The 27,845-nt window shown below is 43.1% G+C and overlaps 1 protein-coding gene across 1 annotated transcript in view; it reads left to right on the top strand.

Annotated features, from left to right (window-relative positions):
- Positions 1 to 27,845, top strand: part of fbxl17 (F-box and leucine-rich repeat protein 17) — a 228,103-nt gene that overhangs the window by 76,602 nt on the left and 123,656 nt on the right. Inside the window, exon 8 of the mRNA XM_061818405.1 lies at positions 8,330 to 8,460. Within this exon, the coding sequence (XP_061674389.1) occupies positions 8,330 to 8,460 (131 nt within the window). The remainder of the gene's footprint in view (positions 1 to 8,329; positions 8,461 to 27,845) is intronic.

The raw sequence follows: 27,845 nt of genomic DNA, 5'->3' as shown, positions 1-27,845 counted from the left end.
CACTGCAAATCCCCCCCCCCCCAAATTGCATGATATGTTTGGCTCAATTTTTTACACCGGATGCCCTTCCTTGCCACACAAGAGTGAGGCAGGCAAGTGAACCTAAAAACAACAAAAAGTGGAGTGAACCATATTTTGATAGTTGTTCTTTTTAACTCTATCGTCACCCCCATTTTTGTCTTTGGTTTATCATCCTGGATTCCCTGCTGAATGGGTACACGCAACAACAACAACAACAACAACAAAAAAGACAATCCTGACAAAACACTTGGGGGAAGCGAGAGATTGAGGGAAATCAACTGAAGCCAAGTCATGTCGATTCACTGCAAGCCAGATGTCTTCGATTTCTTCTCCCTGACTTCATGTGTTATTCATCCGTTTTCTTCCTGCTATCCTGTTCACGGTCCAAGCAAAATTTTGTCCCTTGAAATTTTCGGTTGAACTCCAAATTGTTTGACCTCCAATCTATTAATGTTGCATTGGTCCACTATTGGCTGCTGGGAATTGTAATTGGTTTGGAAGACTTTCGCTCTGGCGCCCACCTCGGTTGCACTCTCTCTCCCAACACGGAATGAGTGATGTCTGGTTTTGCCGTAGTCCGCCGGCACCTTATCTCACACCCTGATTGGTCCTCTGGAAATACATTACCACGGTGCTCTGTGTCAAACAGATAAACCCCCCTGGAAACCAGCTAATAAACTAAATACATGTCTGTACCTTTTTCTATATGAAGTAATGTGTGTGTGATGGTGTACTTGTGGACCGCCATTGTGTCTCAGAGGTTGAAATAGGGATAGAGGAGGAGGAGGAGGAGGAGGAGGAGGAGGAGGGGAGGGGTGGGATGGGGTGGGGTGGGGGTTGGAATTTGAGTCATCAGAGGGGCTTTGGAGCAAGAAAGGTTATTGGAAGGGGGTGCTGTGCTGAAAATGGTAATAATTCTGTATGAAAGAGATTGAGGGATTTATAAATATAATGAGCAACGAAGAGCCCGAGGACGATGCGTTTGTGGGTGTGTGTACGTGTTGCGAGAGTAATTGAGGAAGAATTCATTTAGCCGTCAGATGTTTTAATCCGCAGACGGAGGGGACGACGAAGGGGTTCTTGACCTCCAGTGGAGTCGAGCAAGCGTCTTGCATCGTGTCTGGTTATTGGCCAAGGTAGCGCCACTGCAGTGTCACGTCGGCTCAACGAGCATTCTTTGTTGTCTCGATGCGTTCAAGAGCGCGTACGCCGAGACTAGCACAAGCCGGCGCTCGCTATCTCCTCCTTGAGCCCCCTTCCTCACTACTGAGTTTGTTATCAACACCAGCACATGCGGGATTAGTGCTTGAAAAGGAGAAAAAAGGAGTGTGTCGGAGGTAATAAGTGATAGACAGTACAGATATAGACACACACACACACACACACACATGACTGGACAATAGTATTTATTGTTGATGCCTAAAATGACTTTTCTATTTTATGCCCGTCTTTTTCTGTTACATATTCCAGTCACAACGGTCCATACTAAACATTAGATTTTAGTCCACCGTGTATTACATACTTTTGAATAGAACAAAATTTTGCCTAGGGATACCATAGTAGTTGATAAATTTGTTTTAAAGAATTGATGATTTGTGTGAAATCTTCTTTTTCTTTCGGCTTGTCCCGTTAGGGGTCGCCACAAGGGGTCATCTTTTCCCATTTAAGCCTGGTTTAAGTCAGATAAACGCTATCAAATAAACACAGTCAGCACATAAGGTGCACAAATCACATACTACCTGTGTGAAAATATAATGGATACAACGATTCGAAGGATATGTGGATGTAAGGGATTAGGTAAAGTTGTTAGCGCGCTAGGCTAAACTCGGGCCGAGCAGCTTCAACGCGAACAATACGGCTCGTATTGGACTGTTGTTTCAGTCTTAACTAGTTTGCTATTTCAATAAGACCAAAATAAAATCAGCTATCGGAATCTAAGCTACATTGACAAATAGTTTTTTGGTTGAGCGTATCCCCTGCTATTTTCAGAAAACTAAGCTATTTGCATTTTTGTGTTCTTTCCAAAACACTGTAAGATGCCAAAAGATGCAGCCAATTGGTCTCAAGGTGGTGCTGTACAGTGATGCCTGGACTTACAAATTTAACTTGCTTTGTGGCCATGCCCTTAATTCAAAACTTCCAAATCATCTTTCCCCATTGAAATGAATAGCAGTTCCATTAATCTGTTCCAGCCCCCCACTGTCGTCCTCCTGGTACGTGGCCCTTGGCACCACGGTGCACTATAATATAGACAAAATAGTGACCATTTTTTTGCAGAGGATAAGGAAAATTAATTTCATTATTATAAGTCTACACATGTTGCCTCAGTGTTTGGAATCAAATATCCATTGCTTAAAGGGCTATAGCAACACCACAGCCAGCAATGGTATTCGTTAGCCTATCTGTGATGTTTTGCATTTTGTTAGCTTGAAGCTCGCAGTGAATTCCATGGGCAAAAGTTGAGGTTTCACATGATAGAATTACCTTTTTATGTTTGGTTTGACATCAAGCAGCAACTAGAAAGAAGAAAATCAGCGAAGCAAAAGGTTCATATTTCCAAAGATTTAAAGCACTGTATGTTGAATAATTTGACTTTCTATGTCAGGTAGCGGTACGTTTAGAGAAGTCCCAAATATTGCTACAGCTTGATCATGATCAAGGGTAATATTGGGACTTTTTTAACATTTGAAAACACAATTCTTTTTCTGAAAATTAATAAACATGATGAAGATGTTTTCTTAGCCAACGCCTACGGACAAGGCTTACTTAACTCTAGGCTCCCTCTTTCTGAATGAACTCTGCGGGATTCTCTGACATGGATAAGAAAAAAAAAAAAAACCACGCGTGTATGCACGAGTGCCCACTTGTATTTGCGTAGTGACACGGCTACACTCATCTCACCTTTTTGGCCTCCGTCGCGTCCTGTCTGACACCGTCTGCAACACACGAGGACGTCTGAGGAGAATGTGTAACGGCGGCAGTGTGCACCGACACATTCGCACTTGTTGTGACTTTCACTTCCTCTTCAGAACTTTGAATGTTAAACTATCTGAAACTCAAGTATGTTAAGTCTCGTTTGCTTTGCATGGTGTTTCTAGGAAAGTTAACTTTTTTACATGTCCGCATATGCATTTATTACATGCATTTTTTCCCCTCATTGGCTAGTGTAATGCAGTAAGTCACATTCAGTCTATGAGCTGTGATGTTCTTCCATCACGCTAACTCTTGCGGCGATCCTTATTTGTGGATTTCCCAGAACCGGCGAGGGTCACATTTTGTCTGTTCTTAGCGTCTCCTCAACACACTGAAATCGTGTCCACAGTTGATTAATTTTTTGATGAGCTCCATGTTGACGCGTTAACTGTTCACAGTTGGTTATTAAAAAAAAAAAAAAAAAAAAAAACGTTCTGCACAGATTTAAGCATTCAGGTCGGTCTTCAATTTGTCTGCTCAACCACACACCGTCATGCCAAAAATGGGATAGAATTCCTCTTTTTGAGCACTAGAGGTATTTTTGCTTCTGTGTAACTTTTAACTAAGTAACGTTTATTAGGGCCCATATACAGTATGGAAAAAGTTTAGATTAGCGAGAAAAAAAAATGACCCCAAAAAATCTCCAATTTTATAGTACTTGAATGACGAAGTGAATTTGTGAGCCTTTTCATTATTTAAAATTGTGTTGAGTCATTCTTGAGACGTTAAATAAACAAATGGCATCTTTGGTCTGCAGATACATGACAGAAAGTGCCGGAATACGAATGCGAGGACAGTACTACTTTAGGCAATGTCACATTGTAAAGCAAGAATCATCAACTGCTTTGAAACTGAGAGATGTGAAGGGCTACTATTTTTTTATATAAGCTTCGGAAATAACAAATTTGCTCAAATGACGATTAATTATATACAGTACTACCTCTACTTACCAAATTAATCCATTCCAGAAGTTGTTTCTTAAGTAGAAGCACTTTTTACACGTAAACAGCCTAATCTGTTCTAAACCACCCCCCAATGCTTGTTGATAGCCAATGGGAGAGCAGCTCTATGACACATCTTTCAAACCAAGATACAAGATGTCTTTGGTCGCTGGAATTTAGGGGCTGTGAATAGCTGTGCCTATTTTTTTCCTTTCCTGTCCTGAATTTTACATTGTAACTCGAGAAAATATTTTTCTGAAGTGGTGTTTTGTAACCTTAATTTTTCGTTACAAGAGACATTCGTAAGTAGAGGCACCACTCTACATTAAATCCTTAATTGTCAACGATTATTTAACGCGTATTAAAATGCTAAAAATATCAATATGCAACGCTCTTTTAATCTGTTTACATTGTCAAATGACTGCCTCTCGAACACACCTTACCTATGAAATCAAAAAGGCCCACTACTGGTGATCTTTTTAGAACAAATTGCCCAAATAACATTTTTTTTTTTTTTTTTTTTAATCCATCAAAATTGTATTCTTGGTTAAATCCCAATCACCAAGTAAGAAGCGGTCTAAATTAACTGCTCGTTGTTTCCGTGTCTGTTCTTTTGTACAAAAACAACTGTCGCTAGTGACGTTTGACGGACAGCACCTGTCTTGAAGTCCTGTAACTTTGTGGTTATGACATAATATCCACCGCACAAGACCCAGCAGACCCCAACTTCCTGGTTGCCATTGCATGACAGACGAGGTTGTGTAAATAAATGTTGTAATATCGCAAGACTTGTAAGCGAGTGTGAACTACTTGGCCCTATAACACGCGCTTAATGCAATAAAGTGTCATATGGCCCCCCTCTAATAGTCAACTCCCCGTGCTTATAGCCAAGCGCGGGTGAACTTCTAACAGTGGATGTTATTTTCCTTTCATTTCAAACGGCGCTTTGCGTTTGACCTCCGACTCTCATTCTCTCATTCTTCCTGCCTGAAAGAGGCCCTAATTGAAGCCGAGCCAGGAGGAGCACCCGCTCCGGTCATGTGCGCCAAATTCAATAATGCGGGACTCATTTCATGCAGAAATGTGCTGCTACACCCATTGTCTCACGTAGGAGACGTTTTCTCATCAATCTCTGGATGCGGATTGATTACACGTTTTGGGTAGGAAACAATGGAGAATTTGTCCATAATTTATATCCAATATACTGCCGAAAGATTTAACACTGCTTTTGCGCACATCAGACTTCATGTAATGAGCCACCCCCAACCCCTCACACCTCTTTTCAATCTACATTTAAATTAAAAACATGCCTTTAAGACCTATGAGTATTGGTTGTTAATTTACTGATTGGGAATTAATTTATTTTTGTTTAAAAAAAAAAAAAAAGGCATGTATCATTAGTGCAGCATGATTTTATACTGCGCAGTTTTGTTCCGAGGATCTCCATTGTATTTGCGCATTTGAGCGTGCGTTCGGAATATTCATAAAAATCAATGCATGCATTAATTTGTGCGGCAGCCTGCGTATATTCATGGGTGGGGACGCCAGGCAGGCCTCAGAGCAGCTGGGTTTTGCAGCTTTTTGTGTTTTTATGAACAGCATGAATAATTATCCAGGTGTAGCTGCCAACTCTTGGGAGACGTGATGAAGTCTGCGTGGTCACTGGCAGCAGCAAAAAAAAAAAAAAAAAAATCCACTGAACATACAACTAACCCCCCCGTTTGTGTCCACTTTTTTTTAAGATGCTTTTTTTTTTTTTTTTTTAAATTCTAGCTAAATAACTGTCTTTGTTTTCCTTCACCGGCGTCTCCACCGTTTCTGTTTTTCTTGCTCTACACATACATTCCCGTGACACACGTCAGGACGAAACGAACTATTTCACGAGTGGAAGTGATTACATTCGATTGGAGCCGTTAAAACATTTTGAGTCAAACGAATGTAATCTGTCAACTACGAGAAAACAAACAGCGGCTTTAGGTCCCGTCACATTACGTGGGTCTGAGTAATTACGGAAAGGCTGTTTTTTTTTTTTTTTTCTTCCTTTTTTCAAGAAAGTTCCACTTTTAGCTGCCTCTTCCCTTTCACCAGCACATATATTTACTATTTTCCTCCACCCAGCTACACTGCGGGCCAATCGAATCTGACGGTGGTTGGCCCCGTTTCCCATTGGTTAGCCACATCAATGGAACGCAGTCCATTGGCTGGAGTAGCGGCTCGGTTTAGCCGACATAAGCAGTTTTAAATTTGGTGAGCAAATACGGCTTTTGTCCTCAGGGGTGGGGATTTCCTGCAGGTTTAATCACATTCATAAATCTAAATGGGTGTGAGGATATGTAATGGTCACATGGTAAATCTAATTGGATATAATGGCGCATATACACACAGACGGATCAGGCTTATTGTGGATGAATAATTCAGGTTTTTTGATTGGCTAGAGGGGCCCATGAAAACTTTTTTTTCGGGGAGGGGGCATCAGCTCATGTTTGCTCATCTGCATTCACCTACGTTTTTAAAATGTTGGCCACTTGACCTTCTTATTCATCACACCTTTATGCAATACACACTCAGACAAGGTGTTTATTTTCCTGGCAGCGATTCAACATATGCAGCTCTGTGTTATCACTGCGTTTTGTGTTATCACTAAAGCCTTGATGGGGTGGGGTGGGGGACAAAACATCAAAACATCCGTTTCATGTTTATTTCATTCCAAAGAAGTGTAAAGGTTTCGATAGCACTCTTGGTTAGTTGTTGTTGTATTTGTTGTAGTTGCTGATGGCCGGTGCTCTCAGCATGCGAGGAAAGACACTTTCCACGTGTGCTGGGTTCACACAATGAACCTCTGCTGCCGCGTGCATTCATGCTGCTGCTTTTATATGTCAAACCTTATGGAGGCAACAGTAGTGCTCGGTGATCTTAACGCCCAACGTGAGCTTGTTTTCTTTTTAGCCTCGGCCGTGACATTTAGCACCCGGGCTTCCCGGAAGCCGCTCGCAATATGCGTCCTCTATTACCTTAGCCCCCGCCATCACGCATGCACTTAAATGCGCTCCATTCGTTTTCAAAAGCAGGAGTGTATTTTTGGGACGCCCGTGCATGTCAGGAAGCCGGGATTTTGACTACAGGATTAATCCTGGGACCTCTTCGGGGGTGTTCAGATAGGAGAGAAGGATTATTTAAAATTGGGGAGATGAAAGGAACAAAGGAAGTGTATGCACACATCGTAGTAGTGGCTCGAGTCCTCACACCGGTTATGGAAGCATAAACCTATTGGAAAACGAACCGCCAAGCAGACCCTTCTTATGCTTTGATGGCTGAGGGTGGAATTGTTTTGAACACATTCTTTTTAATTGGTGTACGTGTGCATAAACATCATAGAAGAAACAGACTCGAAATATTTTGGGGGGCAAATTTTTAAAAGGATGAATTTTAATCAGGAGCGCTATATAATTTAGCTAAGTCTCCATTCTTCCCCTTCCACAAGTCAAAATGCAATATACACTTAAAAAAAACAAATAATGCTTCCGTCCAATAGACGTCAATTTCCCATCATGCGAAGGGTTTGAACTATAACTATCTTAATTCTTAGACAATATAATTGTTGAGGTGCCATTACGTTAACCGCTAGTCCCATTTAAACGCATTCCCAACCAAAACCACAGTAATGAAGCACGTAAACGTTATGTGGGGACTTTCATGACAATTAGCGTTCCGGTTGACTGTCACATTGTTTCCACAAATCTTTATTGAGCCAAGCCACAAATTTTGAAATTCTGAAAAAGTAAAAAAGTCCGGCAACCTGACCTACAAGTTCAATTCATTCCATCAATACGCTCATTACTTTTATACGTATTCAATGAATTTTCTCCTTCGAAATGAAGAGAAATGTCGATTTGCTTCGGCAGACATTTTTTGGGGGGGTACGTGTTTTTGATGAAGCAAAATGGCCCCGTATTGTGTACAAACGTAGTAAAACATAATATGAGGAAAGTTTGCCAAACTATTTCACGTCACAGTTCACAGAGTCATGACTCGGGAGTCTTCAGCTTTCTTCAAACATATGAACATTTTTATTTGTAAATATTGAACATTGAACATTTAAGATTGTCGCCTCCCGCCCCGTTTTGGACCCTCCTGTTATATGGAAAAATTCACTCTTTAACACACCTCGCATCACAAGATAATCGTGCAAAACATGAAAATAATCGTCCTTGGCAGGGAAGGCACAAGATCTGGATGAAAACATTCCAATTTAACTTTGTGTGTACCAGGCCTTCGTCTGCTTGTGAATTTTTGCTGTTTGCATCCATTTTTGGGTTTTTGTGAGCTACACAACCTCCTTTTTCCACATTTTCAACACAAATCCTGCAACTAAAACTACTTTCTCGTGTTTTTAGCTCCGCAACCTGACCGTCCTGGACCTGCGGCACATCTCGGAGCTGAACAATGAGACGGTAATGGAGGTCGTGAGGAAGTGTCGCAACCTCAGCTCCCTCAACCTCTGCCTCAACTGGAGCATCAATGACAGGTATGTCAGGCAGCTTTTTTTCCAGTGACCGTGTCATTTTTGGATCCCGTCAGTGCCGGTACTTGATTACCACTGATAATCGGGGCTCGCACATTAAGCGGTTTGTTTTCTTCTGAGAAAATTGTGACATCAGTATAGCTGGTTGAATCGAGGCCCAGGCATATACTTTTCCGGGATTGGCTTAGACCCACAATTTTCACCGTGATTCTGCGTAAAGCCACATAATACACGTTGGCACGCATAGTTGTGACAGTTTTGCCCCCTGTTCCACACTCTTGGGCACACATAAACTGCCCCTCTTCCACTCACCCTTTCACTTCTCGTACCCACAAAGAAACACACAAAGCTCTGCCAGATTTACTGTAAATGTCAAACGTTAAAGTAATGGTGACAAAAATGACTCCGTCAGAACTAAAACTACAGGCCAGTCAGTTTCAACAATGAATTCTGTGTGCTCCGTCTCACAAACTCTTGGTTTCAATGTTCAGTCCACGTCCTCAAATAAAAATAAAATTTACAATATCATTACTTCTCTCACCATGTGTGTTGTTAGTGGGACGTCTGCCATTCGTTGCCTTCAATAATTCTTTTCAAACATAATTGATAATCAGTTCTTGCCACTCAAAGTAGTTTCTTCACGTGTCTTTCCCAAAAGGAGGATAGACATGTGAACATCGGCGTCGTCACATCGTTTATTTAAAGATAGATGTCCGTCGCGTAATTAGCACAGTAGTTTTACACTTTCATCAAAACACACGCTTGATTCAAAACAAGTTGCAAGTAGTTCAAAACAAGATCTCCGCTCGGGCAGGGCCGGTTTACTCTCAGTGCTCCGCTCTGGTCACAAGCCGCCATTTTTACAGGTATGCGTGGAAACGATGCGACTGCACATTTGCGTCAAAACAGAGCACGCACAGAGAGCAGAGATTCACTCATTTGGGTTCACGCTGAACATGAAAAATGTATTTCTGATCAGATTTTGGAATCAGGAAAATTCCATCCCTGTGACACCAAATGAAATTTCCTTCAAATTTGGCCCGTTTATTCCGATTGTGGTGCTGAAATGGAGCGTTTTCACAAGGGGGGTGATTGTGTAGTCCGTTCCGAGTGTTTCTGGGTTGCCTGGCAACAGGCATTATCGTGCTGCGTGAATGAAAGCGGTCCAAGAAACTGGTCTGAGAGCCCCATGGCCAGGTTTGTCCTATACTATCCTATAAGGTACCATGTCATACTATGCTACGCCATATGATGCCATGCCAAATAAATGCTGAATGATGGCCTGTAATCTTGCAATATTAAGGCAAGCAAGCAAAGCAATTTTTTTTCCCCAGACATTAGCACAATTTTAATGTAAGCACGCAGAATGGGGGAGGGGGGGGGTGTTTGCCACAGACATAATAAATCCAATTAAGAGAGTAAATAGTTCATTTTTCCCCCAATCTTTTTTTCCCCGTGAAATAATTCATTAGTCTCTTGATTGACAAATAATGTGTTGTCAGTCTTACAATTAGTGTTTTTTTTCTGGTATCTATGAGCTGACAGATGTAAGCCTTTTAATACAATATTTTAATCATGTGTTTGACATCTCTACAGTATTCAAAATTGCTCATTTGTTCATTTATTAGTGGTTATATATAAAAAAAAAAAAAAACAGTTTGCCTACTGATTGTTTTATATGGTCTTACTTTTGGCATGAAAGTAAATGTGTCGTTAATGCCAACGTGGATACTTCATTTGGCTGATTAATTTTTTTAAACGTACGTACGCAGCCAGTGGAATGTAACACACTCGTGACACATCTGAAGACGAATTCAATCTTAAAATCTTAAAACCAAAATTACAGAAGCACATTTTCCTGTGTTTCTTTGTCCCTCTGGTCATCTGTCTCCGCTGCTTCCACCATCTGCTTTGGGAAATGGGGAGGGGGCACGAGGTGGGGGTGGGGGGTGGGGGGGGTTTGGGTTCGAGGAGCCGCACAGTATTGTAGCAACAAGAGTAAACCATCTCCTCTTTTATTTATCACCCTGTGTTTTATTCATATGTTTCAATTTAATCTATCGATTTGCAGCCACGGTTGTTGCTCCTTCGCCGAGTGTGCTCCCAGGCTGGCTTAGGAGTGTGAACACAATATTGAATTTTAACGTGGCGCACTTGGTGCAACTGTGTGTGTGTGTAATCATTCTTGCATTGAGTTTGCAGGAGACACGTGATGAGAATGAGACGGTAATACCCTTCCTACCTCCTTTCAATCATCAAAACATGAAGTTTGAAATGCTCTAAAGGATTGCACACGCGCTTATTCACGCGCACACACACACACACACACACACACACACATACGTGGTACATTGATGCCATAATGATATTTACTGCACTGGCTCATGGGCTCAAGACGTGCATGCTTGTGACTGGAGTTGTCCGGATCACCTGTTGGGGATATTGGAATTTATAATTGCTTTTGTGTGTGTTCGTGTGCTGAATGTGTGGCATCATGCGGTATTGCGTGTTGGAGCTTGGAGGGTGCATGAGGTGGTCAGCCATTCTCAATATTCCACAATCTATTTTGAAAATCTACAAGTCATAAAGCCCGTTTACACTCAGTGCTTCCTGGACGCGTCTGTGTGTTTATTGTTGTGCGTAAATACATGTATGTATGGTGGTTGTGGTGGGGTCTATGTTTGTATGGCAACTGAAAACAAATAAAAGCCTCGCAGTCGTACTCTGTCAGCACGACGGTGGGTGGGGACGCTTGCATTTAAAGGTGTGCGTGTGTCAGAACATTTGGAGTTAAAGCGGCGATGGTACTGCTACACCGGATCGTGCTCTATATTTTGTGGTGCGTGCTTGCGTCATCCTAGAAATGTTACAATGTTCAAACTCAAGTCAGGTAATCATAGTAGTTGAGTTCTCCCAATTTTCACTTGCAAATGCACTCGGGTCTTCCCAGTTTCTTCACGCATGACGAGAGTTTGCAAGCCGCCGTGTGATGACACTCCCAACAACAGCTACTTCTATGAAACACCTCTGAGCTCCACTTGTAGAGCTAAGGTGGTCCGACACCTGCACATAGTGTACAAGCACAACGTCCCACTTCCTCCCTGATATGAATAGGAAGAAGCTGGAGGTATTTGCTATTTTGCCAAACAAATTTGAATTTTACGCAATATGTTGTCATGCCAGGGGACCATTGATAGAACAGACAAATAGCTGTGCTTTGTCCTTAACAACGAAGCGCTTTATTTTGAGGCCACATACAAGCATATTACTGTACAGTACAAAATTGCGACGAGTTCAGTACAAAAGCTGTTGTCAATACATATGGAGCTTGAAAATGTTTGAAAGTTTTGCATTTCATCCAAACGAGCCGGGCATTTAACATAATAAGGTGCACCTGATATTGAATATTACTACAGGGTAGTATGAATATTGAAGAGCTTACGGCCACGGAGTACCCTGAGAACGCGCGATCTCGTCAGATCTCGGAAGCTAAGCGGGTTTGGCTCTGCTTGCTGTGAGCTTCTCTCCCCGGCTAAAAGCAGGGCGTGCCAAACAAACGTGCGTTCATCTGAGATGACACGCTGTGGCGACCCCTAACGGGACAAGCCGAAAGGAAAAGGAGAAGAAGTAGTATGGATGTTGAATACTGTATATTTCACATATTACAGAGAGTGGTTGTGTCAGGCTCTAACAGATTTTTTTCAGTCTGTTTGTCCTGGTTTTAATGCTCATGCAACATCTCCGCGATGACAGTAGTACAAACAGGGAGTGGCCCTTGACTCGGTAAGAAGTGTAAAGATACTCCGATGTCTTGGTGACTCTCTGGAGTTCCTTGCTTCCTGTTTTCTACTGTGCAGCTGGCAGACCACACGCACAGGCAAAAGGTAGTGGAGGACACGCAAGCAGTCTCTGACTGATGTTGTTCTTCCTGAGGATTCTCAGAAAGTGGAGTCTTTTTTTTTTTTTTTTTTTTTTTGCGCCTTCTTAGCCACCTGTGCAGTCTTCTTTTTCCAGGTCAGCTTCTCCTCGATGTAGACTCGCAGGTAGCAGAAGTCACTGACCCTTTCCACGCAGGTCCCACCGACGAAAATGGGCTGAATATCTGGATAGGTTTTTTTTTTTTCTGTCTTCTACGATGAGCTCCTTTGGTTTGGATTTGTTCAGGAGCAAGTTTTTGTTACGCAGTCGACTGCTGCACCTCATCCCGGTGAGCGGGCTGCCTACCACTGTGGCGTTACCCGCATACTTACTCGAAAGGTGTTGCTGGTGTCGATGGGGGAGCGGTCTGAAGTGGAGAGGATGAAAAGCAGGGGGCTCGGCACGCAGCCTTGAGGGGGAGCCAGTGCTGAACGTGAGCTTCCACGTCAATGCCCCCCATTCAATATGATCGACACTGTGGCACCGGAGGCGCGTCGACTCGCATCTTGCATCTGTGACCAGGAAAAACCCTGGTGCCATTCTCTGCCGACGTTACGGCACAGCGGCAGTAAACAACAGCGGCCAATTGGAACTGGCCGAGAAGGATCAAACTTTGTCAATGGGGGTCAAGTGACGCATGGAAATGGCATTGATCAGTCCTGAAGGTCTGTTTTAGCTGATATGTCTTATATTGGGGGTCGCTTTTATCGAAGCTTCCACTGTCATTGCAAATGAAACGCAGTACAGCTAAATTATCCATCCATCCATTTTCTTTGCCACTTATCCTCACGAGGGTCACGGGGAGTACTGGAGCCTATCCCATATGTCAACGAGCAGGAGGCGGGGTACACCCCGAACTGGTCGCCAGCCAATCTCAGGGCACATGGAGACAAACACAATCACACCTATGGGCAATTTAGAGTGTGCAATTAATGTTGCATGTTTTTTGGGATGTGGGAGGTAACAACTAAACTCATGGCTGCATGTACATGTAAATATAGAGGCATTAAAAATATTTCATGTTACTAGTATTTTTACAATTCATTTTAATTTTTTTTTTCAACAATCGGCAAATCTAATTTGTTCATAGCACTTGCTTTATATGTCACAATGTTTATGATGCCAATGCCCGAGGTCCCTGCCACTCAATCTCGAGCTTTATTCCCAACTAAAATGTAAGTACAAAATAAATAAATGACCAAATCGCGGCTCATAATTCTAAAAACTGTCAAGTGCATTGCTGTATCCTTACACCACTGCTCATTCCGTGTGGCAAACTATAGAACCGCTTTACTCGTATACACCACAGTGGTTACAAACCGGTGCGAAGTGGGTTAAATGTTTCAAGGTTTTGGAGAACTTTCGTGTCGTGGACATCAAAGCGCGCACACACATGCAATTGTAGGAACGCGGCTCTCGCTTGGGATCACAGCAAAGACCGAAATGACTCGAGCCCTCTTTGCAAAAGTCCTCCGAGGCCACAGCGGGGTCGCAAGCAGTATGAATGCTTCAGTGGGAAGGCAGTTTGGCCAGGGGCAGGTAAACAGGCGCAGGAAATGACCCCTTATTTCCAGGATCAATTTGTCCCCTGATAAGAGGCCATTGGAGAGGTACAGCCCTGTGGGTGGTAAAGTACTTGGACATTTTTCCTTTCTTTTTTTCTTCCCTTCTCACTTGTCTTTCATTTTGCGGCAAAAGAAGCGGCGCACCCCTCCGGATCTCCCGCACCCTTCTAGGTAATGGCCGCAAATAGCATCCGTGTAAGAAAGGGAGACGAGATGAACAAATGGGTCGCGCGCCAATGGGCAGATTGCGACGGTGGGACGTCAATTTTTGGTCACTGTCATTTCTCGCCGTGAGAAGGGTACAATGGGCTGCACGCGGGTGGCGTCCAACGGGCCGGTTATTTCTCGGTATCGTCTCTGACCGTGATAGCCGGCCAAAGTGGGAGCGACATTTTTCAGATTTCACAGTTTGAAAATTGTGAGGAAAGCTATGATCAAAGTGGAATCGCTGAATAAATGCCTGGGTTTACTTTCATTTTCTTATGATAGCCGTTTTTACCCCATCTTCAGGAGTTTTGGGTGTATGTATTAGTTGACTGTTCACACGCTGTTTCTTTTGTGTGGTTACAAAGATATTTTTCTCGAGACCTGAATTAATCTTAGAGCTATTAAAATTGGATTTGTACATACAGATGTTCAGTATCATTTTTACTGTCTGTGGAAAAAATGAAAGCTCAAAGGACATTTTAATTGTCTTTTTTTTTATGTAACTAATTTTCATCATTGCTTTTGCATACGTCTCTGTGTCTGTGTGTGTGCATGCATGCGTACCTGGAAGTATGAGTGTGTGTGTGTGTGTGTGTGTGTGTGTGTGATTATAAATTTTTGTTGACTGTGGTAACATTCCTTCACAATAAGGCAAAGTGTCAATGCAGTAATGGAGTCAGACAATATACAGTAGTGCTTCACTTGCTTTCTGCAACCATCAAGGGTTCAGTTCCCGATGCAAGTAAATATGTGCCACCAGGATTTGAATTTGAAATGCCACAGAAAACAGGATTTGAAATTGAAATGGAAAGTGATCACATTTTCTATAGTTGTATTTTAACTTTTCAATGTGAACAATTCAACTGGCTACAATTCGCTGTCTGAATTTCACCGTCGGCGCCACCAGGCAGGGTTACTTCAGGTCAGAACTAAACACCCAGCCAATCCAGTTACGCTTTCTTAGGATGTGACGTCACGTGACTACGAAAGCGTAGCTGCGATTGGCTGGGTGTTCGCTTCTGACCTGAAGTAACCCTGCCTCGTGGCATAGACGGTGAATTTTAGACGGCGAACTGTAACCAGTTGAATTTCAGTCACCAAGTTGTAGCAACTATTGAAAGTGATGATTTTACATTTCAAATTCCTATCCTGTTTTATGTGGCATTTCAAATTGAAGTCCCGGTGGCACATATTTACTACCATATTTCCCACTTAGGGAGCGTGTGATTGGTTGTCTCTCTCTTGATGTGTGCCCTGTGATCGACCGGCGACCAGTCCAGGGTTTGTTTGGCCTTTGTTTCGAAGTCAGGAATAATTGGGATAGAAAATTGCTGGGTGTTTGTGCTTGGAGGTTAGGGGAAATTCTCAAGTTCAGGTTGCCTTGTACTCCACAGTCTCCACTTCACCGCAGTTGTGCATTTGCTTGCTCCCTTCGGTCTTCTCTCCAATATATTTGTCTCCAACCCCACATGTTTGCTACAAGACATCTTTCTTATCATCTGTTTTTGTACGCAGTATGTCTCATCCCAACTAATGTTGTTGAATATGTTCCCGTTTGGTTGTTTCACGTTATATTATTTTGAAGTGGAAAACCGACAATTAGAGTACAGCCAAGTCAATAATGGAGTGGAACTGTGACGTAAGCTTCCGTGTACAACTGGAGACCACTTCTGTCAACATTTTTTTTTGTCAATTGTGTACTTGAGTGTTTATTGCTTTTTGCTCATTGCGTATTTGTTGATAGCATTTTTACTTTGAATTTTAAGCACATAAGAGTTGGTGAATCATCTGTGACGAGTGGCAACAAGTACAATTTACTTCCTTTCTCCAGCCAACTATTTCACCTCACCCCTTTTTGGTTGTATTTTTTTCAACTTATTTTCTAAATGCCAAGCAAAATGTCAGCTGAGCCCCTAACAGGGACTGACAGACATTTGTCTTTGTCTTGTTACTCCACCATCTGTCTCTTCAGATTTGAGGATAGTCGCTGAGGGGCGTGCCCGACGCCCTTGTCGCTTCTTTTTCGGGCTCCTCTGAACCTCCCCGTTCGCACGTCGCTTTCAAATGCAAGTCGTCGAAGGGATCTTTATTATTTATATTACAAATGTAGGTCCTGGTCTAATTATTCACGTGTGAGGTGATGCTCAAAATTAGAGAGGGGCGGAGGCCGTTAGAGTTGTGTTCTGAAGAGCAATTCTGCTGATGAGTTGTTCGACTTGATTGCAAGACAACACTTGTTAAATGGACTTCACATAACCGCTCGACGATTCATCCTGCCACGTTTTCCCATTTTGGTCTCTCGCCCATCATCCCTCCTCCAGTTGCTTTTCTCTGTTCTTTACGCTCTCCCACTGTCAGGCACGCAAACACTTAAGTGATTGTTTTTGGCAGGTTGTGTGTGAAGGTGCGCTACGACAAACGCGCTGCCGTGGTGCTTAATTTTGAGTAATGGCAGTGTCAAACTCCAATGCCTTGATAAGTGTTGGGGATGCGACACAAAGGCAAAATGTTGAAAAAAACATAATGGAGTCCCATCCCACTTTTTCTTTCAAAATGCAGCATCTTGCATTTCTTAATATCACCAGTTGACATCCAAAATCTTCTTTTTTTGGGGGGGGATAATGTTTAAGACTACTACATGTGATTTTTCCGTTTGTAGTCGGAATTCCATCTTTTTAAATTGCATAGATTAAAAAAAAAAAATATATATATATATATATATATATTCGCTGTTTGTCTGCAATATTCCGACCGTATCCCGTACCAAAATCCACACTCGTTCATATTCCGGTTCCACTTTTGCCAGCGAGGTGGAAGATTAGATACGCGTCTGTTGATCGGTCGAATGTGTTCCTCCTGACCAATGAAAACGCTTGTTGTATACGAGGCGGATCTTGGGGCCATTTTCAAGTGAACACGATGACGGCGCTCAAGAGTAAAAACGCCTCTCTTGAAAGTAGTTGATACATATGTCCAAAAGTAAGTTGCTATGGGATTGGATGGAACGAGAAATCGTCGATACGGTTGGAAAGAAGGAAGTTGCCACTCTGTTAAGCGACTTCATTCGCAAAATCCACGACCACTGCAATAACGAGGTGAGAGTTCAGAAGCAATTACTTGTAAAAAATGTCTGTATTATTTACTGATAACGACACATGACATGAATAATTGGTGTCAAATTCATGCGTTTCAATCATTTACAAAAACAAGAAATGAAAACGTTTTTGAATGGATACGATGTACACGCTATGAAAGCACGCTTGCATGCTATTATGCAAATCGGAATTAAATTTAGTAATTTATTTAGTTGAATATGTAATTTTTTTGGGGGGGTAAAGGAATGCACGATCAAATTGTGTACGTTTCAAAAACAGATTAGCATTTATTTATAGATGTACCAGATATATTTAATTCATAATACAATTTATCAAAGTTGCGGGTTAAAATTGGTGATCATCCTTTGATCATGCTTTCAGCCTCCTGACCCCCCCCCCCCCCCCCCCGGCTATTTTTCGTTCGTTTCAAATCACATGTCTGTTCTTCACATTAAGTTCTCAGCGTCACTTTATACTGTAGACTTTGTACTTATTCTTGAAGTCATACAGTCAGGCCTATAAATATTGAGACATTGTAACAATTCTCATGTTTTTGGCTCCAAACACCACCACAATGGATTTTCCCCTGGCAGCCAATTATAGCCTGAAGTCCGGAATGACGCTGGATTTCATCCCCGGTGATTCTTTTCCTTCATTTTGGTCTTCAGCAAGTGAAATGCATGCTGGGTTGAATTGAGCTCAGATGACGACGTGCCCAATGCACAACATTGCACTTCTTTGCTTAAAACGACAATTGAAAATAAAGTCAATTGTTTTTTTCGCAGTACGCTTGGGGTCATTCGACACTCTGCTGAGGACAAGCACAACCAAAACTGGATGCATCTTTGGTGTTGTTTAAAGCTTTACATATCCACGAGCTGTGCCTTCTCACTTTGATTGTTAAATCTCGAATGCGAATGTCCATATTCGCGGCTTTGGTTTTAGATCAAGGAAGCACCCAAATGCAATTTATTATAAGGAAAGCCAAGCATATCCCAGTTGTGTCACTGCATTAGACATGGGCCTTAAAACGCTATCATCTAACAAAATTCCTGGCACTGAAAGCCGTGCTAACCCAATTGTTGACCTGTGATGCCAAGAATTATTGTCTCAATTTTGTCCAAATGCATCTTTTTCCCGTTTCCCCTGTGTTCAGTCATGTTTTCTAAATTGTTATTGCGATGGTCGATTACCAGTGCACGGGGAAAGACAAGTAGCTGACGTAGTAAACATAATTTAAAGACCTGAAGATGCAAAATGTTTTTTTTTTTTTTTCTTCAAAATCGAAGATTGTACTGAGAGTGATTTCTCTCTTATCAGATTTTCTTGCTTTTATCCAGCTTCACCCCTTTTTGGAGGATTCGTGTTTTTCATTTACTTCCTCTCTCAAGGTTACTTTACCCTTAAACTGACCCCCCCCCCCTCCTCCCACTCGCTGGATTTATAAAGCGTAGATTCCAAAATGTTCCACAGCCTAATTTCCAGACTTTTTCTGGAAAGCAAAGGGCATGAGTCATTTTGATCATACCCTCCTGGTTTGTATTTGTTTATTTCAGTGCAGTGTGTGATTTTTTTTTTTTTTTTTTTTTTTAAATCAGGCTAATATAGTTTGAGTTTACCACACAAAGTCGCCAGTGCAGGTCATATGTGTAAATGTCTCTCTCTCTCTCTCTCTCTCTCTCTCTCTCTCTCTGTCACTTTCTTTTTCTTTTTCTCGTACATACGGCCACACGGCTCAGCGTGACTCCCGCCGAGGAGCTCGGCTTGTTTTTTTTTTTGTTCAGGGCCCGCGAAAGCCGAAACTGCATCCATTCACCCTTCCGCAGATGGTTCCGTGTGTTAAAAGTGATGGGCGTCACTTAGAATCAGTGTGTCATCTTGTTCTCATGAAGTGCTCCAATGGCCAGGAACCACGGCAATGGACTCTGTGAGGACATACGTGGTCATCAGGCCCCAATGAAAAGGCAAAAGCCAAGGCTCCGGGTTCGTTTGCAACCCATTTGTGAGATGTGCTTTCTCTATTCCGCGTTCATTCTGCAACAGCAAATCACCCACCCAGCATGCGCTCGGCTCAATTTAGTTCAGAATGGTTCAAATGAAGGACGGTGCCAGGGTACCGAACTCCAGTGGTCACCCCGCTATAGCACAGATTTTCAAGAGCTGGCTCGTTTATTCTCGGGTTTCTCCAATATGCAGGGAAGTCTGGATTCAGGGTTGATTGCACCTTGCGTTGCGACCTGGCTGGCTGCATTGAGGCAGTATAATTAAGAGCAGGAAGGGGGTGCTGTTATGCCGTTTTTCATAATTGTAGAGCCCACGGAGGTGAGAAAATATGCTGCCGACTTTAGGCCGAAACCGCCAATGTTCAAATGTGTGTTTTTAAACAAATCTGTAATATTGGTCGTTTTCCCTGTCGATATGCCATTTTTTCATATTATTGACCAATATAAATTGTTGAAAATGGCTTGCTCTCCTTGGTTATGAAATGTTAATCGCACACTAAGCTGTAAACTAACCCCTTGGAAAAAAAAAAAAAAATCCTGAAAAGTGATAGTTTGGGAGATGGGAGGGTTTTCTCACCCTAAGCCTGACACGGATCTATGTGAGGTTTGTTTTAGGCTCTTTTTATCTTAAAGAAGCACTTGTTTTAAGGTTTAAAATGACTGTCTGTGCTTATTTTTGTTGCCCTGTCTATGGCATTTCACATTGCATGTTGGCACTAACCTGGTGGACTTTAATTAAATTTAATTAAATGGTTTGGTTCAATAATTTGCTTGGAATATCCACATTGTGGCTTTTTTGCAGCAACTCTAAACTGGTAGTTACAAGTAGCTTGAAGCAAGCACACTATACGTCATATTTGGAGAACTCTGAGCCTAGGAATACTTAAAAAAATGTGTTTTATAAAGTTTAAGTGTATTTTAAGGGAGGGGTAAAAAAAAAAAAAAAAAGACATACACGGGGTCTGTATGTCACAATTTGATTTTATTTTACACCTACAGCACCCACGTTGATCGTCCATTGTGCTTTCTCTTCCAATTGTAAAATCAGTGCAATATCCGGAAGACTTGTTGTTTTAAATTAGCCCCGAGTACGGCTCCCAGGAAAGTGAAATGCAAAATTATTATTCTTTGAGGAGTCCTGTCATAATATTGTTGAACAAAAGGAAAAATAGAGATGAAAGAGGCGTTTGTGTTTCTCCTCTCGCCGTGCAGTTTGCTGGGGAAATCATCTGCACTACTCTTCAGAACAAAGAAAGTATGGAGTTCATTTATGTCCATCTTTATTTTTAATACCGAGGCTGGTTACGATACGCATTCATATAAAAGTGCGAAATTATCGGAACGAGTGACGATTGTGAACCGAGGTGTGACTGCAACCCTTTTGCCTGCGTGGACCCAACTTTGGTTGGTATCGTTGCGTACAGGTTGTTTTGTTTGGCCTTGCAGGCGGCCGGCGGCCGACTCGGTGGCTTATTGCGCTCGTCCATACTGTGAGGTCAGAGCGCCGCCTGTGTAATCTAAATGGTAAAGAGACCGCCGGGCTCGGCTGCTCTTGTTCCGCCATGTTGGATACCTGGCATTTGGCCCTCGTTTGAGGACCAAAGCTGTAATTTTCCTTCTTCCTGTGTTCTCTGGGGGGGCCTTTGGAAAAAGCCATGTTGAAAAGTATTCTTTTATATGCTTATCCTTTTATGTCCTCTTTCTTTATCATCAATGGCGCACATGTCCATGTGCCCTTGTTCTGCCTTGCCAGCATGTGGTACGAGTTTGCCTTGTTCTCGTTCTTTATTATAGCGCTGCTTTTATTGATACCATCCCTCTCCTTTGTCTTCCTTCCTCCGCTCACTTCCCTTCTTCCTTCCCATCCTTTCACCGCTGCTCCCTCTTCATCTAATAACCCCACGTACCTCCCCGCGGCGTTCCGCGGCGCCATCTCGGCTTTCTTACCCACGGCACATCCGCCGCCCCGCGAATGAGAGCGAGGAGGGTGCGAGAGCCAAAGGGGGAGAGCGTGACGCAGGGCCCAAGGAGCAGGGTTTAATGAAGCCAGCCTAAATGAATTTATTGCTTCCCATTGAGCCGCTCGCTCCCCAGTGGCCGGCCCCGCCGTTGTGTTTCGGGCCGCCTGCTCCGTTCTGCTACCTGTTTGTCACACCTCTGTAATTAGTCGCCACTATTTAGGAGAGTAATTGCGTTTTAGAGCCGCGCTTTGTTATGGGAGCCTCAAAAGCGAACATTTTTATGCAAATGCTTCTGAATCGAGGGCCGAAATGGAGAAAATTACCTGCGGTGTCGAGCGCTGAGGAAATACACGGAGGTCATTTTCTTCCAAAGAAGAAGAAAGGAAATTGCGACTTGTCGTTAAACGGATGGAGGACGTCTGCTTAGATTTGTTCACTGGGATATTTGTATACAAATCTCGGGGGATAAACAGAGCGAATGTCTTTGCTCAAAGACTGATTTACGGTTTTAAATTGCGCTTTTAAACGGTGCCCTGTGACGTGAGGTTTGGAAGTAAATTAGACTTATTATTAACTGCTGTTGTTGCTCGCCTGGTTTGGATTAGACGGTCCTGGAGACAAATACTGTGCTGATTGCTATTCTTAGTGTGCGTCTGTGTGTGGCCTAATGAAACTTGTGCGTCAGCTGATAGTTGCTAACCCCTGCGGTTGAAAAGGAACTCTGTGACAGTGGCAAATAATTAGTGAAGTCTTGGGAAGTTTGTAAAGCGGCTCCAAGTTAGCAGATCTCGCTCGAAGGATGTTAATAAAGCCAACATGCATGCTTCAAATGGGAAAAGAACCTCATTGCCTACTTCTTCGTATTGATCAGACCACCATTTTATTACCTTCCAACAAGCAGTGACCTGTTTTTGCACCCACTCGCACTTATTCTTTTTTTTTTTTTTCTCCGTTGTAGCTGCATTTTGAATGTGTACACGGGGCAGGTTGTTCAATAAAGGTGAGAATGATATTGGATATGTGTAGTCTAAAGCATGCACACGATATGGGAAATTGTGCTTTTGAAATTGTGCTCTAATGAACTCTGTAATCTCGGCTCCCCAATGATGCAATTCTTTTTAAGACTCACCATAATTTTGACACAACCTCTTTAACGCTGACGCGTGACTATTTTTGGGGGGACTTCATGGTAACATTCTCTAGACGCACCCTGGAAAAAAAAGGGGCAAGGTTCCCTCTGCGTTGGCATTTCTTGCCACCTCATTTTATTCAAGTTGTAATTATTTTTGGCCAGTCGGGCCTCCTTATAGTTTACAGTGAGGAAGAGGTTGGTGTGAAGGGAAAGCATTTATAGCCGTAGCTATCCTGCCAAAGAACTTAGTGTTTCTGTCGTCTTATTTATAAGATGTACCCGGCTGGGCCTTTTGGCGGAGCGATCACAGCTCTAAACCCTCTTAGACGCACTAAAAAGTATGTTTTCCTCCCCTTTGAATGAATATTAGTCCAAGTTTGACAAATCGAGAGTGCTAAATGTGTCAGACGTTGAATGTTTACTGTGTGGGACCTGAAGTGGGCTTGGACTTATCAAAGACTCTGACTCTTCGAGCGTGCCAAAGCTCCTATATTTTATGTCCACTTCCATTACCTTTTAAGCCTCTGTCAGATTGCGGCGCTGTGAAGCAGACACCAGTCGCCGCTGGTAGCAGTGCTCGCCAACATCCAGTCGAGTCAGCTTCTGCCGCCACCCCTCAGAGATCGGTAATAACGACAGTATTTGCTCAGACTTATACATTCTCACCTCCTGACTTAATTTCCCCCCTGCTCTCTCACACCATTCATCTTTCTGAATCCATATTTTCTTTTCTTTTCCCCCACACTCCATCCCGATCTTCCACTCTGCCGTCATATTTCCCTTCGTTAAAGCAATGACTTTAAACCCTCCTTTGGTCCCAAGGTCCCATCAGATCCCCTCGAAGCCAAGCGCTATTAAAGATGGTCTCCAGAGCTCAGCTGGAAAGCCCGTCTGTGTATGTACAGTAAGTGTGGCTCTCTGCCGGTTGCATTTAAGTGTGAGGCCGCAGCTATGTGGGAAAATGTTTATGCATTCACATTGGTGTCGGCGTTCTCTCCTTTTTTGGTCTCCGGTCTGAGCTTGGACTCTGTTTGGGAATTCATCGGCGGCACTCGAAACCGGCTTACCGAAATTCAAACTGGGTCCAGGCGGCACGTAGGTTGCCCGCGGCGCGGGTAAGAGGGTTTGCGAGCGCAAGCCGGCGCACGAAAATACAAATAATGTGGCGCCGATGTCCTCGCGGTCTGCAGTTTTGCAGGCCAAATGTGACGGCACAGATGTAATGAACACACAAAAATTTCCCTGAGGAAAAATTATTGAGATGCAAAATGTAAAGTAGAAGTCGACCCGCATTTTTTCCACGAGTGAAATTTATCCGACTTACCAGTTAGTGGCCTTCCCGGACGTGCAGAATTCCACATTCCGGAGGCAGCCATCACTGTGCGAGCTGCAACATTACCTCCAAAGAAAATGGTGGCCTTGTGTGTGTGTGTGTGTAAGACATTTTTTTTGTTGTTGTTGTTGTTAGAGTTACAGCTGTCACTTGCAGGCTGCCCTCACGTCATAACCCTGAACTCACTACGTCTCTGCCTTAAATGGTTTCTTTCTTTTCTTGTTTCTCTCCTGAGCTACAATCCAAAGAATAACGTGTAGGAAACATTTTCTGTTTTTTTTTTTTTTTTTTTTTGCTCGGCTTGTTTCCTTCAGTGATAATGTGTGCAATAAGTAGACTGCAGTTCCCTCCAATTTCAGAGAGACTGCTATTGCTTTGAATGTTAATGGAGGAAAATAAAGGAAAAAAAAATATCACATTTGTTGAAAGAAAAAAAAAACATTGACTTTCCAGTACTACATGATAAATTTGATCTGTAATTAAGAAGGCTTGACCTGGCCTTGTTACTTTGTAACCCCAGAAAAGCACCTTGTACTTGTTCCTTTAACATGAAATGTATGCTGTGCACTAGTATGCATAGCATATGTCTCCACTTGGCTGTGAGCAAACAGAATTCTCCACCGGGGCTGATTAAGGGTGCCCTCACCCTAAGCATTCCTGCCGTGCTTGCGCACGCTTGATCTGCACGCTCTGATTTGTTTGACGTGCTGCACTCAAGTATGGCAACTTCCCCGGCCACTGCACGGTTGCAGCATACGATCTCCGGCATGGAGGAATTATTCACGCGCCATCACTTCCATGGACGTCCATGTCAGTTGTTAACGATAACGACCACTTCACAAAAGCCAAAAGTAAACAAAATGGGTGAACGTCAGGGAAGGACGAGGGACTCTGAGGATGGCATGAAAGAGCAGGCCCGCGTTGAGTGTGTCCTATCAAGATGATGGTCTTGATTGGATGTCAGTTAATCCTAACAAAAGAAAACCTACGGCTTGTCCGGGTCGGGTCGCGGGGGAGGTAGCTTCAGCAAGGATACCCAGACTTCCCTTTCCCAGACACTTCTTCCAGCTCTTCCGGAGGGATCCCGAGGCGTTCCCAAGCCGGCCTAGAGACATAGTCTCTCCAGCCAGGGAGGCGTCCAGGAGGCATCCGAATCAGATGCCCCAGCAGCCACCTCATCCGGCTCCTCTCAATGCGGAGGAGCAGCGGCCCGACACTGAGCACCTCCCGGGTGACCGAGCTTCTCACCCGTTCTCTAAGGGAGAGCCCGGACACCCTGCGCAGGAAATTAATTTCGGCCGCTTGTATCTGGAATGTTGTTCTTTCGGTCACGACCCACAGCTCTTGCCCATAGGTCAGGGTAGGAACGTAGATGGAGTGGTAAATCGAGAGCTTCGCTTTTCGACTTAGCTCCTTTTTTTTTACCACATGGGACGGATACAAAGTCCGCATCACTGCAGACGCTGCACCGATCCATCTGTCGATCATCCCCTCCATTCTTCCCTCAGACCCCAAGATACTTGAACTCCAGTTTATTTTTTCTTTCACGACAGGCGCTCTGTTCGTATTGCATCGTTAAGGACGTGAGAGTTAAAGAGAGAGGGAGAGACCTGTCTCATTAGCAGGTTAAATGAGCTTTAGTGTGACGACCGCTTGGCGTGGCTCCTTCAATACGACGGCCGATTAAGCTATTCAGCCGTGGCGCTCGCTTGATGCACACTATGGAAAATGCAGTCGTGCAAACCCCGTCTTCCATCCGAGCCCTTCATGTAAGGAATAAAATGCTGATGTGACGAACCTCATCAGATATGCACGCCCTGTATCTTTTTATTTTATTTTTTCTCCCCCGTCCTGTCCGCAGGCGGACGCAAACCAGTTTTTGGGCTAACTCGTTTGTCAGCACCTTGTCTACTTAATTTAAAGATGTCGCGCTTCACGGACCGACATGTCACACACACGGCACGGGCAGAGAGACTCAGTGGAGCTTGTTAGGTACTTTCTTTCCAGGCTCTGCATTTGATCTGAGGCCTTCACCTTTATCACCGTAGATCAGTTAAGTATTCAGTAGAGAAATGGGGCAGAATAAATCAGAATGAGTAAGGGATACCGCAGATGAATTTACTAAAACTGCATTTTAGGTCCACACTTCCATGCAAATTGAGAAGATGAACACTTGGGTGGAGCTGAAGCTTAAATCATTTCAACTTGACTTCTAATCGCTTCCCCTTTCTCTTTTGAACAGTGTTTGCGGGAAGGATGATCTTGTCAAAATCCTATGCAAGAATTTCCATTGGATTAAGAACCACCTTGATTCAGCCATTGATCTATTTTTTTTGCATCAGTTCACCTTCTTGTTAAGATACTGGGTGGGAATTGGCTCTCCTTAGACAGTCATTTTGAACAATTAAACCGGACATTGAATCTCCTGACATCAAAATTGTTTGAATCACTTTGATATACTGATGCTGTCAACTTTTAAGTTAACAAGCCTTTGACTATACAACCCTTATTTTCTTTTTAAGTCTGTGAAATATGTAATGCATCTTCATTTTAAGTGGCAGGTGAATTTTCTTAATGAATATAACAATTCATTGTCAAATAGTGGCGTAAACAAAGTGAGAATTTGACGTTGTCTTAACATGAATGGTTTGCTTCTCGTATGACGGTTCCGAATGTCAAAATGTTGCATCAAATATTTTCTGGATAGTTAAAACAAAAAGATTTTATGGGGCTTAATTGTCACTTTACATTTCCCGTGGGAGTCAATCATTCACAGGCTAGATGGTTTGACTTTGGAGGTTGTTCCGTACTTTCATATTCATAAGTCAAAGTCAAATGGAGTCCATTTTGTGTGGCCCGAGATGTCAGCAATTGATTGATGTCAATGCATATTTCCCATCATGCCTTGAAGACTTAATTCCGATGTGCTGCTCACAAAACGGTGTGTTGGGAGCCCGGAGCCAAGTTGCGTTGGCCGCTTCAGAGCTTCGTGCAGCAGAAAGAGGTTAGCGTAGTTGCGAGCGACTTAATGGCTGTCCATTTGTTATCCAACCTGCCAGCGAAACGTTTCTCACAGCTCGTCTTCCCACGGTTTTTATGCAAACGTACAATCAACAATGTCACTGGCATCAATTTGCCCTAAAAACTGTGCTGTGCTGAAATATTGCAGAGTCGACGCTATTACACCGTGTCTGTAGTGGAAGGAGAACACGAATGGAAAACAAGCGAGTAACTTTGTTCCCCTCTGAATAGGTAAAACGGATTTTGCATTATATGCAGCACAACCTGTGTCGAACTGTATAATAACATGGTTTTATACACCCAAATAGAGCCTTTAGCTATGTGGTTCTGTCATAAAACTTTGCAACACGCGTGTCCGTCACACAAGAGCTTGAATGTGAATCACAGATGAGGAATTAATCGATCTGGACTCGATTGTTTGGCCGCACTCTTGGTCGTGACAGTTGACCTTGGAGAAAGCAACAATGGAAAGAAAAAAAACATTTTTCCACAGCATCCTGCGCACTTTGGATGGTCTTCCTACTTCTACTCAGCTTCCAGCCTAACCACTGTATAGGAACAGCGCGCCATTAGAGGTCGTGGCAGGCGATTCACGCAAACTGGATTAACTTTGAATGTAATCACGCCACACGTCCAGTCTGAACGCAGAAGATTGCCAATATTTGCGTTTGTGGTCAGCAAAGTTTAAGTGAGCCACTGACTGTGATTGTGGAATGCAAAGCGAGCCAATTAGGAAGTGACCTGAAGATGTCTACACAAAGAGAAACTGGATGTGGTCAATGTTCATATCGCAGCTCATTCACCGCAACAAAAAGTCAAATATAGAAAAAAAGGAAATGACTGATGCCACCCCTAAAAAGGTCTATAATATTATATAGTATATTGGGGGGCGGGGGGGGGGGGTGTTAAGAAAGCACACAAACAGTGAATTCCTTTTTCAGCAAGTAATGTAAGCACAATAAAATAAAATAAAAATCTTCAAACTGAGAATTTGTGAGTGTATAGACTGTACACTAAAACATTCATGTCAATGATTTCTAGAATGGCGTTTTTAACTTCACGAATCGTTTTCTTTGTCTTAGAAATGCTGACGTAAAAACTGCGAATTGCAATTCCACGTCTTGCCCAGGAAGCGGGCTTCTTTCCGAGGCAG

Source organism: Syngnathoides biaculeatus, chromosome 4 (genome assembly GCF_019802595.1).
Source record: "Syngnathoides biaculeatus isolate LvHL_M chromosome 4, ASM1980259v1, whole genome shotgun sequence".
NCBI lineage: Eukaryota > Metazoa > Chordata > Actinopteri > Syngnathiformes > Syngnathidae > Syngnathoides > Syngnathoides biaculeatus.
The sequence above is the reverse complement of the archived record's forward strand: the minus strand, read 5'-3'. Positions and strand labels throughout refer to the sequence as shown.